Genomic DNA, 17,555 nt, shown 5'->3' with positions numbered 1-17,555 from the left:
AGGGTGGAGGGACAGCGCAGGAGGGGAAGGCCCTCTATGAGGTGGATTGATTCAGTGACTGGGGTAATCGGGATGAGTTTGTCGGAGACAATGAGACATGCACAGGACAGAACAGAGTTTAGGGCTGCTGTACATAGGGTCGCTATGAGTTGCAAGCGACTCAACGGCACATAACAACAACAACAACAACTATGGGCTTTGATTGGAAGCAGGAGTGGCATCGACTTCCTAAACAACATACCTCTGAAAATCTGAACTTTGATAACTGACAATAGTTATAGAAAGACTTCAGGCCTTTTGTTTATAGGGTCACTATGAGTTGTGTTCGACTCGACGGCAATCAACAACATGGACTATGTTGGCGATAGCGATAATTGTCACATAACTGACCAAAGCCTCAGTAGACTTCAAACAGGCAGCAATGTGTAGTCCTCACAGGCTCACTGGATGTGGCCCCCCAGACCCACTCTGGATCCCCCCTCTCAGCCACAGTCAGAAGCTCCTGGCCCCAGCCTGATGTCAGCAGAGGACCACTCAGACTCACCGTCGGCCACGGCAGACACCTCGTCCTGCAGCGCTAGGATCAGCTTAGCCTCGCGGGTCAGGTACTGGCAGCGTCGCTCCTCGTGCTGAAGCACCACAGCTATCCGCCGGGACAGAGTGTGCAGGCAGCTGATGACTGATGGGTCTGCGTTGGCCTGTGGGGGTGCATGATTGAGCACGCTCACTCTCGTGTCAGGGAGCACAGGGAGGCAGGTAGTACACTCATGGGTAGAGCTGAGCTCTACAAGAGCCCATGCAGCAGAACCTCACTTTCTCCCCAGTGGCCATGAGGGGCACTTTTCTGCATTGCCAGAGATGGTCCTCAGACATGATGGCAGGACCTGGCCCCTGGAGTCCAATGGCATTGAGGGAAGGTAGTGGGACTGGCTATACCTAATCCTATTGTGTAATTCACTGCCAGGACAGTGGTGCAGCACTTCATGGGATCCAGAGGGAATGCCACAGGGCAGCGTCACTGTGCTAGGATACATGGGAAGGCATGGGAAGACTTCCACTGGGGCCCTGGACAGGTTGTCCAGAGAAGTGCTGAGGGCACAGACCTGTCCACAACCCCACAATGTCATTCTGGGTCCCAGAATCCTCGTTTGATAAAAAGGAATGGCTACTGTAAGGTGGAATCTGGTTAAATGTGTACAGTGCTCAGAGCAGTAATGTCAGGCTATGTCTGGACGTGCTCTGGCCAAACAGTGGCTATGCTGTGACTGTCCCTAGCTATGCTATAGCTGTCTTACAGCTGTGTCATGGCCAAGCCTGGACGTGCTGTGACCTTGCCTGGCTTTGCCTGGCTGTGCTGTGGCCATACCTGGCCATACTGCTGTGACCCCACTGACCATACTATAGCCATGTGTAGCAGTGCAGTCACACTTGGTCATGCTGGTCTACAAGATGTGGAATTGAACCAACAGGCCACATCCAGCAGGACACACTGTTCCAGCTGACCCCTGGAACACTTGCCCCTTGAGGCTGGGACACAAGAATGACAGGCTGAGGCTCACGTCCCTGTCCCACGAGCTGAGTGCTTGGAGGAAGTATGTGGATTCTGCCCTTAGCCTCTGAGGACTATCAGGGGCTGGGCAGGTCTGGGAAGGTGCTGCCGATACAGATAGTGGGCAACCATGACTTAGCGTTTCAGAAGTCAACAGGACTGATGAATCATTCTTTGGGGGTGGGGGGTGGAGGAGGCAGAGGACGGGTGGTTTCACTGATTGGGGCCTTGGGTGCTGCCTCCTCTGCTTATCCAGCGAGCAGGCCTGGCCTTAACCTGAGCTCAGCCCACACATCTCCCACCTTGACAGCATCCCACTTGCTAGCTGTGAAGGGGATGAGTGTGCTCCTACCCTAGGCAATGGCCTCACAGCTGCATGCAGGAGGTCCCCTCAGCAGCCTCTCTACTAAAGGTCATGCATTGGGGGTCTGGCTGAGCTAGGTGCATACAATCATCTCAAGACAAAATATGCAGGAGAGAGATCCTGGGTAGAAAAGCTCTCCCCAGAGAACAGGGTAGAAGGTCCCGGTCAACCAGAAGAGCAGGTACCACCACCTGCTTGTGCATAAACACAGTGAGTGCCCAAGGACAGCAGCCCTTTGAGTCTGGGATCACAAGCCTCACCAGACACCACAGAGCAGGGAGCTGCCAACATCCCTCAGGCAGAGAGTAGGTCTGAGTGGATGAGGCTGCTCAAGGCTGGCTGGGAGGACAGCCCCACGCTGGGTGGACTGGGCCCACTGCAGTCAGACGGGCTGAGGCGAAGTGTTTTGGGAGCTGGGAGCTAATAGCTTATGCCTGTGTCAAATGTGAATTGGGCAGTGACACAAAAAAAGTCCTTATTTCACAGCTCCTAGGTCTGCAGGAGGGAGCTCTGGTGGCCAAATGGTAAGGAGCTGCATTGCCAATCCAAAGGCACATGGTTTGAATCCACCAGCTGCTCTGTGTGAGAAAGACGGGTAATCTCCTCCCTTGCAAATAACTGCCTCTGAAAACCCACAATAGGGTCAGCTATGAGTTGGTTCTTACTTGACAGTACGTAACAAGGTCTGAAGGAGTTGGGTGGACACAGGTCTGGGTTTGCCTGAGCAGTAACAGGTGAGAAAGGGCCTTGGGGACCGTGCACTCCACAGGGGTATACACACTTTATGAATATTGAGAAGGCCGAACCATCTCATCTTCCCTGAGATGACTGGTATCATTATGCGTGTCCTACCCCGCCAGGCACAGGCTATCCTGGTGAAGTGACTGGTCTAAGGGTCCATCCTTCTCTGCCTCCCCCACCCCCCACAGCCTCTGCATCAACCACTCACCCTCAGTGCGAACACCACATTAAAAAGGATCATGGTGGGTGTCTCTCTCTTTGGCGATGGGTCTGTTTTGGACACCTGTAAGAGACATAATTCCACACATTAAAGCCACGGCTTCCAAGAGGAGCTATTTAGAGGTTTGTACTCAAGGCCCAGGGAAGTATCTGAAGCTGGAGCAGAGGAAAGAGAGCCCCTGAGAGCCAGGGCTGCACGCACAGGCAAAGTCAGGCATCCGTTATGGCCAGTGCAAGGCCCCAGGGAGATGTGACTAGCCCCAGAGGGGCTGAAATGGATGGAGTGCTCTCTGTTCATCCCCACTGTCCTGTGTCCACCTGTGTCCTCAACACCCGGAGACGGTGGTGGCAGTCAGCCTCTGAGAACCAGCCTTTCTCTTGGCCTGCTCCAGCCTCTCCTGTCTTTTCCATGAGCTCACACCTGTGTCACCACCAGACAGCACTGGCACTCTAGGGCCCAGAGGGGGCCAAAGGCCACTCCTGCAGCTATAGGCAGGCAGCCAATTTCTCCCCTTTCCCCTCAGGAGACAAGCCATATCTGTGAGGGTTGCAGAGGCTGGAACAGGACCTCCCTCACAGGGTCACAAAGAACAGGAGCGAGAGCTAGATCCAGTGCCTCACAGATGTCTCTGCATTTCTAACTCCCTCAATAGTGGGAGGCACAAGCTACACAATTCTTGGATTTTGCAAATGGAGCAAAACAATTTCACACGGAAAACCACTGCTGGGTCCTGTAACCTAGACTCTGGTGACAACGGGTAAATGTCCTCTGGGGCACACAGAGGAGTCTGGTCTGCACATCGCATAGACACTGCAGGGTGTGGCAGACAGGCCTCACTCCCTCTCTTAGCTGCTCTGGAAGCAGAGGTTAAAAACTGCCCTTTAGGAAGGTCAGTCAGTAGAGAATGGGAATATGAACAGCTACAAATGCTTAGGGCAGAAACTGCAGCACCCAGAAGCGAGGCGCCCTTTCTCCTTCTCCCTGTACCCCCAGAGTCTGAAAGGATTCACAGCATAAGGCTATAGCTACAAAGACCAGTCCCCGGAGCTGTCCCTGCCCAGAGAGAACTACACCTGCCTGGATGGGTCGTACCTGCCCCAGAGCGTGCTGCAGAAGTGTCGGATGCCCAACAAAACGTACGTTGTCAATCTTCAGTTCAAACTTCTGGCCACACATTTCAGACTTGGTTGCCAAAATAGTTGCTAGAATAACATCTGAAAATCTTAAAATTGGGGAGGAAGGTTGAGAGGAAGGTTAATACACAAGTGGCTACCCATGCCCATGCCCAGAAGGCTTCAATAAAGGGCTGCTGTGTCCCCTGCAGATCAGAAGATCTATCAGTCATCCCTGAGCCGATTCCCGCGATCAGGGTCAAATTACCAGAATTACAATGGGAAGCGCAAGCAGAAGGGCCACATGCGGGCATCCTTAAGTGCTCTAGGGGTTCAAGAGGGAAACAAGTGGGGGGCTGGATCAAGACCTGGCCTTCTCTTGGGATAAGATGGGGCCTCACTCAGCATGGGGCATGTTCTGAGGGCAGCCTCACAACCTGGCCTCTTTAGACCTTTCCTCAAGGCCAATGCTCAGACTTTCTAATTTCTGTGAAGAGGGCAACTGTTAAAGGTGCACAACCTCCAGACTCACCACTGTCATAGCTATCTTTAAATGAATTGGCAGCACATGATAAATGAAGAAGAGATTGAGGTCGTTGACGATTTCAGCTTGCTCAGATCCACAATCAATACTCTGGCACTAGCAGTCAACAAATCAAAAGACAAACTGCTCTGGGGAAAGCTGCTTTCAGGGGCCTCTCCAAAGTGCTAAAGAGCAATGATGTCAGTCTAGAGACTAAGGTGTACCTGATTCAGGCCATGGTCTTCACAATTACTTGCTATGCATCAGACAACAGGACAATGACCAGAGTTAACAGAAGAATGGATGCCTTAGGGAGCTCTGGTGGCCTAGTGGCAAGAAGCTGCACTGCAATCCCAGAGGTGTGTGGTTCTAATCCACCAGATGCTCTGCTGGAGAAGGAGGAACAGTTTCCTCCTGTACCAGTCAGATCTGATTTGACGGTGCACACACAAAATAATAATAAAATAAAATTTTTTTAAAAAAATGATGCCTTTGGCAAGCTCTGGTGGCCTAGTGGCAAGAAGGTGTACTGCAATCCCAGAAGTGCAAGGTTCAAATCCACCAGATGTTCTGCTGGAGAAGGAGAAACAGTCTCCTCCTGTACCAGTCAGATCTTATTTGACGGTACACACACACACACTAATAAAAAAAATATAAAATTTTTAAAAAAAAATTAAAAAAAAAAAGAGCCTAGGGGGAGTGGGCAGGCAGCCTCAGCCAGCCCTGCCCACACTGCCAGGCCCTGCGAACACCCCAGGAAGCCCTGTTTGTCACTCAGATCATGTTCACCCAGGGAGTCGCATACTCCCTCATGGTGGTCCCAGTTTGCCTCAGGAAGTCTCCAGGGTGGAGAGCTCACCAGCCCAGGCCCAGCCTGCCCACCCGCCGCAGGGAGTCATGGCCTCCAGTGGGGGAGGGCCCTACCTGGCGAACATGCGCAGGTCCTCAGGGTTCTGGGCAGCGGGCACGCTGAGGATGGCCTCACGCTCGTGCTCAGACAGGCTGGCCAGCAGGTTCTCCGTCATCCTCCTGTTGAGAGGTGAGTCCCCACCAGGGAGCAGCTCTGCACTCGAGTTGTCCATACTGGGGCTGGTGAGGGTCATGTCGTCGCTGCTGGCTGCAGGGTACAGGCCAGAGAGCTCTCGGTCCCTAGCTTGAGAATGCTACAGCCCCTCAAAGCCCCGTCAGTGCCCTGAGTGGGCCTGAACCTTGCCTCTGAAATGTACTGCTGCCCCTCTGGGGATAGGTGAGGGTATGTGCATGTGTGACACAGGAGTGTGGACATGCGTGTGTGTGAGTGAACACAAGTGTGAATACATGTGCATGCGTGGGTACACCTGAGTGCACAAGAGTGAACACACATTATACACACAAGTATGAGCGTGCACACGCGCGCGCGTGCCCACGTGATTATGACCATGCATGTGTGCATACACAGGTATCAGCACCTGTGCCTGGCTGCACACGTGTGCATACGTGCCGCCACAAGCCCGTGCCCAGCGTCACCCACCCCTTGCCAGACAAATGCCCAGGGAACCTCTCTCTCACTTGGGGAGCCAAAGCTGAGGGCATTGGGTGTGCTGAGGCTGCGGCCCCCAACGCGAGCAGGCAGCGGAGGGTCGTCCTCGCGGGGCCCAGCCTCCTCCTCTCGGGGTGCGGCCATCAGGCAGACGTAGGTGTGCAGCTGGACAAGGAGGCGGCGCTGCAGCATCCACACCACCATCTGGATGAGCTGCGTCTGTGGGGGGTGAGGGCGCGCCCACACGCCTAGTCATGCTGACTGCGGGCAGCACAGAGCAGCCCCCAGCAGTCTGTTCCAGGGCTTTCACTTAGAACAGGAGCCTTGGCTGCCACCAGCTCAGCAAGGCAAACTCTCCTTTCAGAGGGAGGGAGAGGAAAAGTGAGAAGGCACCCATCCAGCACAGATCACCCTGGCTACTCCCAATCTTCCTCTCAGCTGACCTCCAACTCCTGCTCTATAAACTACCCCTAGCCCACAGGGACCCCCTCTTACCAGCATAAAAGCCTGCCCCAGTGGGTGCCAGGAGTGGACTGGGGACCCCTGGGGTTGGTGCTGACCTCCCCAAATGACAGAGCCCCCTTGCTAGAGTGAAAGCACACCCCCCCCCCCATGTGGATGGAGCTGTGCAGCATGAGATCCACTTTCAAATTGTCCCTGGAAGCCAAGGGAACTGGACTGACCCCAGGAGAGGCCCGGAACCAGATGACTGGAGGACAGCCAATCCCACGGCCTCTGAGTGCACTTGACTCCTGACATGCCTATAAGATACAGCAGGACTGCCTATATAGTGTCTAAGCCAAATGCTTCACAGGAGCTGACCTCTTTCACCTGAGGAGTGGCCAGTGGCTTTGTAAAGTACCTAAATCAAAATAAAACTAGGAAGACAAAAGGGTTCTTGAAGCACGCAGTGGGATCACCGCAGGGTGCAGGGAGGCAGGGTGGCTGCACCCTGGTCTTGTAAAGGGCATAGCCTGAAAGACACACTGAAACTGCCTGCAGACTGAAAGCTTCTGCAGAAAGAGCTGCCACTTTCCATCCAGGAGGGGCAAGGCCAAGCCACGCAGGACTTCTCTCAGGCAGTCTGATTCAGCCTGGAAACTGAGCCAAGAAAGGCCTGGTTTGCAACCCTGTCACATCAGCGTCCCGGCTGAGACCCCCTTGCTCAGTGGAGGGGGGACAAGGCCTGGCTGATCTGACCCTTACTAACAAGCACTTTACTTCTGAGAATACCAATTGCCTGCCCGCAACACCTGCCCCATGCATGGCTCTGAGAAGGCTGCACCTCAAGCCTGAGGCCTCCAGGGGGGTCTCCCTGGCTACACAGCACCCAAGCCCTGGACAAGGTCCCAGGCCTGTCCTACCCAGGAGGTCCTCTTGGTGCCAAGTGGATTTGGGGGCCAGCTGCCCTGACAATCAGACTTTCCAATCTGCAACCACCAGGCCCAGGTTCCAGACACAAAGACAGCTTTCAATCCTTGGTCTGTGGAGACCCCAGGAGCCTAGCACAGCTCTGTCCTCTGCCAAGCTGGGCCACCAAGTCTGTCCTGTGAGCTCCACCGCTGTGGAGTCACCCTGGTGACTCCCCAGGAAGTGGACAGGGCAGCGCTATCACTCTGTGTGGTGGCAGGAAATCATGGAAGGTCAGCCCAGAAACAAAGGTCATAGTGCTGAGGGTCCCCAGGGTCAGGACCAACAGTGGGCACAGTGGCTGCCTGCCCACATCTGGGCCCTCAGGAGCCCTGCAACTCACCTCTGGCACAGGGGGAGCCAGGGGGCTCCTGAATTCTGATAAGGAGACAGGCAAGGAGAACTTGGCCAGAACAGACGGCAGGTCATGCGACGGGAACTGTCTGGAGAACTGCTCAGCCAGTGGGGAGTACCTGGGCAGTGGATGAGGAGGGCTCAGCTGAGACCCCACACGGCACCATACTTCATGGTGAGCTTTCTACAGAACCGTGTTTACACGGCTGAGGTCGGACACAGTAAGGAGTCATAGAGCCGAGGGGGGACACTGCACTCCGCTGCGACAAGGCCCTGGCAGAGCTCGGAGCCCCATCCTGCTCCTGTGCCCACCACTCACCTCATATGCAAAGCAGTCACAGGAGACGGAGCAGGAACCATGGAAGCCCTGGCCCCTCAGTGTGCTCCTGTGCCCGGGGCCCCTCAGCTCTCTTGCCCTGATTCATGCCCTCCACGGCCCCTCAAGTCCACTCCTACCCCCAGGATCCACAGCCCCTCTGGCCTTCTGCCCACCCCTGCACCTGTAGCTCCACACCAACCAAAGCCCCTCTGCCCTTTTGTGCACTCACAGCCCTAGAGCCCCTACGTCCACCCTTGTGCCCATGGCTCCTCAAGGCCCCAGTGGACACAGCCACATGCCTCCAAGGCCCCTCCATCTACCCCAGGGCCCGTGACCCGGCAAGACGGGGCACTCACAAGCACACGCTGGCGCTGGGCGACAGCATGTAGATGTTATTCTCACACAGCGGGTAGACAATGATGGCCTTGCCCCAGTACACCAGGTGGGCTGCGAGCTGGAACACCTGTGGGGGTGTGCAGGGGGCAGTTGGAAGGGGGTCCCACATGGTCACCTGACTCCTCAGCCAGTCTCACCACACCTGGATTGAAATTCACTCTGGCCCTTCACCCTGGAACACGGGCATCCACCAGGACCCCACATGGGGAGGGGATCTCCGTGTCTGAGAAGCCCCTGCAGATGATCAGAGCCAATTGATAGTGTCAACAGGGGCACTGACCTGCCCACCCCTAGTTTCCCCTATGGCTCAGAGTTTACCTGGGCTGAGTGGGACCACCTGCATGGTCTGTGCCAGAGTCCCCCAACATCTCAAGAGTTCTCACAGGGCACAAATGAACCCCTATCCTATAGCCACCAGGGCCAGAGTCCAGGCCTCTGTGCTGGCAATACCAGCAACAAATACAGATGGAAGCTACAGGAAGTGAAGACTGTGAGAGGCTGACAGGAAGTGAGAGACATCAAAGCTCTAGTGACCATGGCTCCCACAGCAATGAGGCTCCCACAGCAGGGCACAGGGATTCCACAACAAAGTCCCCACAGAGCAGCTGTTCCGTCCACAGCTGAAATGTTAACTGCTGGAGTGTCCCAAGGCGAGTCCAACACAGGCCTTGCCTGTCACCACATCCCCATACGTCACAACCTGAGAATGCATGGTAGATGCTGGGGAATGGGCTAAGGTGTGGACAGAGGAGGGGGAGTTGTACGAACAACACCCACCTCTTGTCATGTTACAGTGACAGTGACTCTGAGGGCTGAACTGTCACCCATGGTTTCTGAGGCAGGGATCTTTATAGAGCAGAGCAGACTGCCTTGTCTTTCTCTCTGGGAGTGACTAGAAATGACGGTATTTCAGCCAGTGGTCAAGTGCTTTAACCATAGTGCCCCTAGGCTTTGCTGGAGAAACTTTATCGTTTTCCTGCTGTGAAAGGACCAAGGTGCTGGGGCTCTCACATCTTAGAGAGGTGGCTCAGCAAGGATAGCCAAGGGAGGCAGAGGGCCCAGCCCTCTAGGGCTGCCCTTCCCCAACCTGCCTGGGCTCAAGATGCCACGCTGGCAGTGACCTGGGTCTCAGGGCTGCAGCTCTGCTGCCCCCTCGTGGCCATGTGGTGTGCACTGGCCCCGACATTCCTGTCACTGAATCCCATGAACTAGGGCCCATTACCCAGTCAGCCACCTCTGTCACCAAAGCTCGGAACCAAGAGCTTTGAATGCAAGGTCAGTGGCCTGTCACTGGAACTGTCCCCTTAGCAGGCCCTGTCCATCGCCTCTCATTCCAGTACTTTCTGTCACCCCAGATGCTCTAGCATCTGATCACAGACATGGTGCAGTGGTCAAGATGATGAGGTAGAGGTCTGAGCTTATAGACTTCTGCCCCATAAAGTGAGGCCACATGGTATGAGGCCCTATGACCACTCCTACCTTGGAGTGCTCCTGCTGACATGTGCCCCAGCCCAGCGGGGTCCCTCCCTCGGTCCTTGGTCAGCACCACCCGGCACAGATCAGACCAGCCCTCCAGTCCTGCTCCTGACCTGTCTAACCTGAACAGAACCTAAGCCCAAGTAACAACTGTCCGCTGTGGGAGGCCTGGTGATACCTGCAGCAATGCCAGGTCGGCGTCCTGAGCCAGCTGCTGCAGGTTTTTCACGGCCGTGGTGGTCTTGATCACACGCACCAGAGCCGGGGAGCAGTCGACAGGCAGCTCAGCCAGCAGGGACTTCTCATCACTGAGCAGTAGCAGGGCGTGGTAGGGGCTGCAGGCAGGGAGCAGAGGAATGGGACTGTGACTGGGCCCATGGGGGAGACGGTCCAAAGGATGGGAAGGGGATACATCCTTGTGATTGGGACCATGGGGAAGATGGGTCTAGGGGACAGGAAAGGAATATGGCAGTTTCACCAGGCCACAAGGGAGACAAATCTGGGGGATAGGAAGGGGACACTTACCGGATGGCCTTGAGACTCTTCTCAATAGCCTCAGGTGGGATGAGAGTAGTGGCCACATAGTGGATCTTGTGGGGCAGGCAGAAACTCACCTCCAGCCAGTTGTTGATGTGCAGCTGCACCACACCTGAGGAGCAGAGGCTGTGGGGACATGGCACACTGTGGGCACAGCGACACAACAGGGAGACTGTAGGGCACAGCCCCATACCTGAGGACCAGAGGCTGGGACCATGGCACACTGTGGGCACCACGCCACAACAGGTAGAGACTGTAAAGACATGGCCCCACACTCGGGGGGCTGGAGGCTGTGGGAACCTGATGCCACCACACTCAGGATGGGGACTGTGGGGACACGGTGCCACTCTCAGGAAGCAGAGGTTGTGGGGACATGGAACCACATTTGGGGGGTGGAGGCTGTGGGACACTGCGCACTGTGGGGGGGGGTGCAGAGGCTGTCGGACACCACATACTGTGAGTGCGGCGCCACACTCAGGGACAGAAGATTTCCTTTGAAGGTTCACTACCCTCCAAACCTGAAACAAAACTCATTCCTGTGGCTCAACTTGCAGCCTAGCAACAGACTGGCCTACAAGGTGACCAGGAAGGGCAGAAAGGGGCTTACTCCTTTGAATGACCAACCACAGAAGATGAATAGGCAGCATTTGCCCAGGGAGAAAGCTCAGGTCAGAAGGGGTAGGATGGCAGGATGAATGGAAAGGAGAACCACAGAAAGATGTGACAAGAGTGTGGTTACATTGTAGGGGCTGTGTGGTTCAATGAAAAAAAGATGTGCTTTGTAAACTGTACTCAAATCACAACAAAACAAAAGAGGTCTATGTACGCAACCAGGCAGGCAAATGGGCAGGTGGGCATATGGCTGGGGAGACCCCTGTGTCCCCTAGGGGGCGCTCTGCCCCAGCTGGGAGTCACAAATTTTCCCAAGTCATTTATTTGCCCCAAAGATGAAAGAAGTCACAGTTTTCTCTTTTAAGAAAAAAGTTAAACTAATAAAATTTAATAATAATAATAAAAAAAGAAAGTTGTTCTGCCCCTCCCCTTCTCAGTTTCAAGCTAACCTGCAGTCTAATTCTAGATGAGGCATGTGGACCATCACTCAGAATAAAGCCACTCTCTCAGTGAGGGATTCTGAGACAAGCACCAGGAGGCACAGGGACCCTTAGGATCCCTGAAGGGCTCAGCTGCCTGGGTGAAAGGGGACTGTAACTGGAGCTATCATGCAGCTGGGCAGTGACAAGACACGTCCACACCAAGAAGACAATGAAATACTGTCAAAGATGGGTGGAAAACCGTAAGACAAAAGACAGATGTCTCCCTTGCAAAGACCTACACATCCGCATAGACAGGTAGACAGGTCTGGAGGGCAGCCCGTAAGACCACAAATACAAGTTAGAAGCCATCTCAGTTGACCAGGACCGAGGCTAAGCTGAACCACCCATGGTGTCTTTTCCCAAAGCTGCTGCTCCAAGATACTCAAACCCCTAAGTCCCTCAATTTCAGCTTTCCTGACAGACCTTAGCCCCATGTCATCTCCCATGTGCCACTTTCACATCCTCACACTGAAGAGTAAGTTGGGCTAGACATGCTCGGTCCAGTTCTGCACTTACACATGACAAAGGTGTTGGCACTGAGGATGGCAGTGGGCTGCTCACACAAGAGCCTGGCCTTACAGAAGACCACCACACGGGGCGGCCCACTGTGTCACCTGCCGCAGGCGTGGAGGCCCACCACACAGGGCGGTCCACAGTGTCATTTATAGCTGTGGAGGACCACCACACGGGGAGGCCCACCATGTCACTTATAGCTGTGGAGGACCACCACACCAGGCAACTTGTCATCTTACCTATTGTGGGTTTGGAGGACCACCACACAGCACAGCCCACCATGTCACTCGTAGGTATGGAGGACTGCCACACAGCGCAGCCCACTTGTCTCATCTACTGTACACGTGGAGGACCACCCCTTCATGCGGCCTGCCACGTCACCTGTTGTAGGTACGGAGGACCACCACTTGGCACAGCCCACTGCCTCACCTGTCGTATGCTTCCTTAAGGTCCCTGGCCAGCTTGCACTTGGGCAGGATGTGATGGAACGGGGACTGATGAGGACCTTCATTTGCTGCGAGAACCACAGAGAGATTTACAGTCTTCGACTCAAGAAAGCTTTCTAGGCCAGGGCAGGAAATACTGGAAAAGAACTGCGACTTCAAATCAGCCATCAGGCCATTCTCCCTGATTCGTCATAACAGCTTTGCATCTAGGTGAATCAAAACCAGAAGGGAGCTGATGTGTTTGACATCTCTGGAACATGCAGACTACACGTCACTGGCCCCCACCCTCAGCAGGACTCCCAACAACTTCTGCAGCTGCCAGGCCCACATCCTCTCTGCTGTGGATTTCTCATTCCCCTCCCGACATAAATGTACACTATTGCTGAGTACCGTCAAGTGTGAACCAACTCATAGCTGGCCCACCAGCGCGTTTTCAGAGGCAGTTAAAACGCCCAGGAGGAAACTGCATGCCTTTCTCCCACAGAGCAGCTAGTGGAGTAGAACTGCATGCTTTTGGGATTGCAGCACAGCTTCTTAGCATTAGGACACCAGAGTTTCCTTGAATTTACATTAGACAATCTAGTTTCATGACCAAAAGTCACTTAGTGCATCCTAAACAGAGTGAGGATAGGACTAAGGAACAAAATTTTTAAAAACTTTTATACAAAACGTCCAGGTTCATTGTTCCAATAGAGACTGTTAGAACCCCTGACTCTGCTAAGGCCCTTAGTCATCCTTCCCCCAAAAGAAAACTTTCATCCAAACAGAAATGGGTCTGTAAGGTGAGTAACAGCACCAGAGAAACACTCTGGAATGGCCAACCACTTAAGACCTGCCCGATGGCACAGCCCAGATGCAGGAAAGAATATCCATTAAAGATGGATAGAAACAAGAATCATAGGAAAGAAACTGAAAGAGTGTCATTACATTGTGGAAATGGTAATTAATACCTTAAAATAAAATGTGCATGAATGGTTGAATTAGTGAATGGGAAATTGATTTAACTTTCAGATTTTCATTCAAATCATAACAAGTATTTTAATTACCTTTTCCATGACTCTCTAACACAAATAATGTACTTAATTACATGAATTGTTTTTCCTCCCTGTGATCTCAAGACTCAAAAGAGAATGTTAAAAACAGAATAAAACAAAGACATATTGCGATGGGAAAGTCTGCTGTTAGGGACCTCTCTAAAGTACTGAAGAGCAACGGTGTGTCTCTGGAGACTAAGGTGCATCTGATACAGGCCACGGTCTTTGCTATCACTTGTTATGCGTCAGAGAGCTGGACAATGACCAGGGAGAACAGAAGGAGAATTGATGCCTTTGAGCTTTGGTGTTGGAGAAGAGAATTGAGGGTACCATGGACTGCTAGGAAAACAAACAGATTCATCCTGGAGAGGATTAAACCGGCTGCTCACTGGAGGCAAGGATTCTGAAGCTTCGTCTGACATACTTTGGTCATGTTATAAGGAGAGACCTGTCCTTGGAGAAGGACATCATGCTTGGGAGGGTGGAGGGACAGCGCAGGAGGGGAAGGCCCTCTATGAGGTGGATTGATTCAGTGACTGGGGTAATCGGGATGAGTTTGTCGGAGACAATGAGACATGCACAGGACAGAACAGAGTTTAGGGCTGCTGTACATAGGGTCGCTATGAGTTGCAAGCGACTCAACGGCACATAACAACAACAACAACAACTATGGGCTTTGATTGGAAGCAGGAGTGGCATCGACTTCCTAAACAACATACCTCTGAAAATCTGAACTTTGATAACTGACAATAGTTATAGAAAGACTTCAGGCCTTTTGTTTATAGGGTCACTATGAGTTGTGTTCGACTCGACGGCAATCAACAACATGGACTATGTTGGCGATAGCGATAATTGTCACATAACTGACCAAAGCCTCAGTAGACTTCAAACAGGCAGCAATGTGTAGTCCTCACAGGCTCACTGGATGTGGCCCCCCAGACCCACTCTGGATCCCCCCTCTCAGCCACAGTCAGAAGCTCCTGGCCCCAGCCTGATGTCAGCAGAGGACCACTCAGACTCACCGTCGGCCACGGCAGACACCTCGTCCTGCAGCGCTAGGATCAGCTTAGCCTCGCGGGTCAGGTACTGGCAGCGTCGCTCCTCGTGCTGAAGCACCACAGCTATCCGCCGGGACAGAGTGTGCAGGCAGCTGATGACTGATGGGTCTGCGTTGGCCTGTGGGGGTGCATGATTGAGCACGCTCACTCTCGTGTCAGGGAGCACAGGGAGGCAGGTAGTACACTCATGGGTAGAGCTGAGCTCTACAAGAGCCCATGCAGCAGAACCTCACTTTCTCCCCAGTGGCCATGAGGGGCACTTTTCTGCATTGCCAGAGATGGTCCTCAGACATGATGGCAGGACCTGGCCCCTGGAGTCCAATGGCATTGAGGGAAGGTAGTGGGACTGGCTATACCTAATCCTATTGTGTAATTCACTGCCAGGACAGTGGTGCAGCACTTCATGGGATCCAGAGGGAATGCCACAGGGCAGCGTCACTGTGCTAGGATACATGGGAAGGCATGGGAAGACTTCCACTGGGGCCCTGGACAGGTTGTCCAGAGAAGTGCTGAGGGCACAGACCTGTCCACAACCCCACAATGTCATTCTGGGTCCCAGAATCCTCGTTTGATAAAAAGGAATGGCTACTGTAAGGTGGAATCTGGTTAAATGTGTACAGTGCTCAGAGCAGTAATGTCAGGCTATGTCTGGACGTGCTCTGGCCAAACAGTGGCTATGCTGTGACTGTCCCTAGCTATGCTATAGCTGTCTTACAGCTGTGTCATGGCCAAGCCTGGACGTGCTGTGACCTTGCCTGGCTTTGCCTGGCTGTGCTGTGGCCATACCTGGCCATACTGCTGTGACCCCACTGACCATACTATAGCCATGTGTAGCAGTGCAGTCACACTTGGTCATGCTGGTCTACAAGATGTGGAATTGAACCAACAGGCCACATCCAGCAGGACACACTGTTCCAGCTGACCCCTGGAACACTTGCCCCTTGAGGCTGGGACACAAGAATGACAGGCTGAGGCTCACGTCCCTGTCCCACGAGCTGAGTGCTTGGAGGAAGTATGTGGATTCTGCCCTTAGCCTCTGAGGACTATCAGGGGCTGGGCAGGTCTGGGAAGGTGCTGCCGATACAGATAGTGGGCAACCATGACTTAGCGTTTCAGAAGTCAACAGGACTGATGAATCATTCTTTGGGGGTGGGGGGTGGAGGAGGCAGAGGACGGGTGGTTTCACTGATTGGGGCCTTGGGTGCTGCCTCCTCTGCTTATCCAGCGAGCAGGCCTGGCCTTAACCTGAGCTCAGCCCACACATCTCCCACCTTGACAGCATCCCACTTGCTAGCTGTGAAGGGGATGAGTGTGCTCCTACCCTAGGCAATGGCCTCACAGCTGCATGCAGGAGGTCCCCTCAGCAGCCTCTCTACTAAAGGTCATGCATTGGGGGTCTGGCTGAGCTAGGTGCATACAATCATCTCAAGACAAAATATGCAGGAGAGAGATCCTGGGTAGAAAAGCTCTCCCCAGAGAACAGGGTAGAAGGTCCCGGTCAACCAGAAGAGCAGGTACCACCACCTGCTTGTGCATAAACACAGTGAGTGCCCAAGGACAGCAGCCCTTTGAGTCTGGGATCACAAGCCTCACCAGACACCACAGAGCAGGGAGCTGCCAACATCCCTCAGGCAGAGAGTAGGTCTGAGTGGATGAGGCTGCTCAAGGCTGGCTGGGAGGACAGCCCCACGCTGGGTGGACTGGGCCCACTGCAGTCAGACGGGCTGAGGCGAAGTGTTTTGGGAGCTGGGAGCTAATAGCTTATGCCTGTGTCAAATGTGAATTGGGCAGTGACACAAAAAAAGTCCTTATTTCACAGCTCCTAGGTCTGCAGGAGGGAGCTCTGGTGGCCAAATGGTAAGGAGCTGCATTGCCAATCCAAAGGCACATGGTTTGAATCCACCAGCTGCTCTGTGTGAGAAAGACGGGTAATCTCCTCCCTTGCAAATAACTGCCTCTGAAAACCCACAATAGGGTCAGCTATGAGTTGGTTCTTACTTGACAGTACGTAACAAGGTCTGAAGGAGTTGGGTGGACACAGGTCTGGGTTTGCCTGAGCAGTAACAGGTGAGAAAGGGCCTTGGGGACCGTGCACTCCACAGGGGTATACACACTTTATGAATATTGAGAAGGCCGAACCATCTCATCTTCCCTGAGATGACTGGTATCATTATGCGTGTCCTACCCCGCCAGGCACAGGCTATCCTGGTGAAGTGACTGGTCTAAGGGTCCATCCTTCTCTGCCTCCCCCACCCCCCACAGCCTCTGCATCAACCACTCACCCTCAGTGCGAACACCACATTAAAAAGGATCATGGTGGGTGTCTCTCTCTTTGGCGATGGGTCTGTTTTGGACACCTGTAAGAGACATAATTCCACACATTAAAGCCACGGCTTCCAAGAGGAGCTATTTAGAGGTTTGTACTCAAGGCCCAGGGAAGTATCTGAAGCTGGAGCAGAGGAAAGAGAGCCCCTGAGAGCCAGGGCTGCACGCACAGGCAAAGTCAGGCATCCGTTATGGCCAGTGCAAGGCCCCAGGGAGATGTGACTAGCCCCAGAGGGGCTGAAATGGATGGAGTGCTCTCTGTTCATCCCCACTGTCCTGTGTCCACCTGTGTCCTCAACACCCGGAGACGGTGGTGGCAGTCAGCCTCTGAGAACCAGCCTTTCTCTTGGCCTGCTCCAGCCTCTCCTGTCTTTTCCATGAGCTCACACCTGTGTCACCACCAGACAGCACTGGCACTCTAGGGCCCAGAGGGGGCCAAAGGCCACTCCTGCAGCTATAGGCAGGCAGCCAATTTCTCCCCTTTCCCCTCAGGAGACAAGCCATATCTGTGAGGGTTGCAGAGGCTGGAACAGGACCTCCCTCACAGGGTCACAAAGAACAGGAG

The 17,555-nt window shown here is 53.8% G+C and overlaps 1 protein-coding gene across 2 annotated transcripts in view; it reads right to left on the bottom strand.

Annotated features, from left to right (window-relative positions):
* NPRL3 (nitrogen permease regulator-like 3 (S. cerevisiae)) overlaps positions 1–17,555 on the bottom strand; it is a 32,120-nt gene that overhangs the window by 1,491 nt on the left and 13,074 nt on the right. Inside the window, exons 4-12 of one of the 2 annotated variants that reach the window (XM_006894866.1) lie at positions 16,948–17,022; positions 14,630–14,783; positions 12,557–12,641; positions 10,509–10,646; positions 10,162–10,318; positions 8,468–8,574; positions 7,782–7,911; positions 6,058–6,247; positions 5,434–5,626 (exon numbers count right to left, since the gene is read on the bottom strand). In XM_006894866.1, the coding sequence (XP_006894928.1) occupies positions 5,434–5,626; positions 6,058–6,247; positions 7,782–7,911; positions 8,468–8,574; positions 10,162–10,318; positions 10,509–10,646; positions 12,557–12,641; positions 14,630–14,783; positions 16,948–17,022 (1,229 nt within the window). The remainder of the gene's footprint in view (positions 1–5,433; positions 5,627–6,057; positions 6,248–7,781; positions 7,912–8,467; positions 8,575–10,161; positions 10,319–10,508; positions 10,647–12,556; positions 12,642–14,629; positions 14,784–16,947; positions 17,023–17,555) is intronic. The other variant, XM_006894867.1, reaches the window with a different exon arrangement.

This window comes from Elephantulus edwardii, unplaced genomic scaffold, assembly GCF_000299155.1.
Source record: "Elephantulus edwardii isolate Elephantulus edwardi_28Jun2011 unplaced genomic scaffold, EleEdw1.0 scaffold00151, whole genome shotgun sequence".
Lineage (NCBI taxonomy): Eukaryota > Metazoa > Chordata > Mammalia > Macroscelidea > Macroscelididae > Elephantulus > Elephantulus edwardii.
This window is presented reverse-complemented; position numbering and strand designations above follow the sequence as displayed.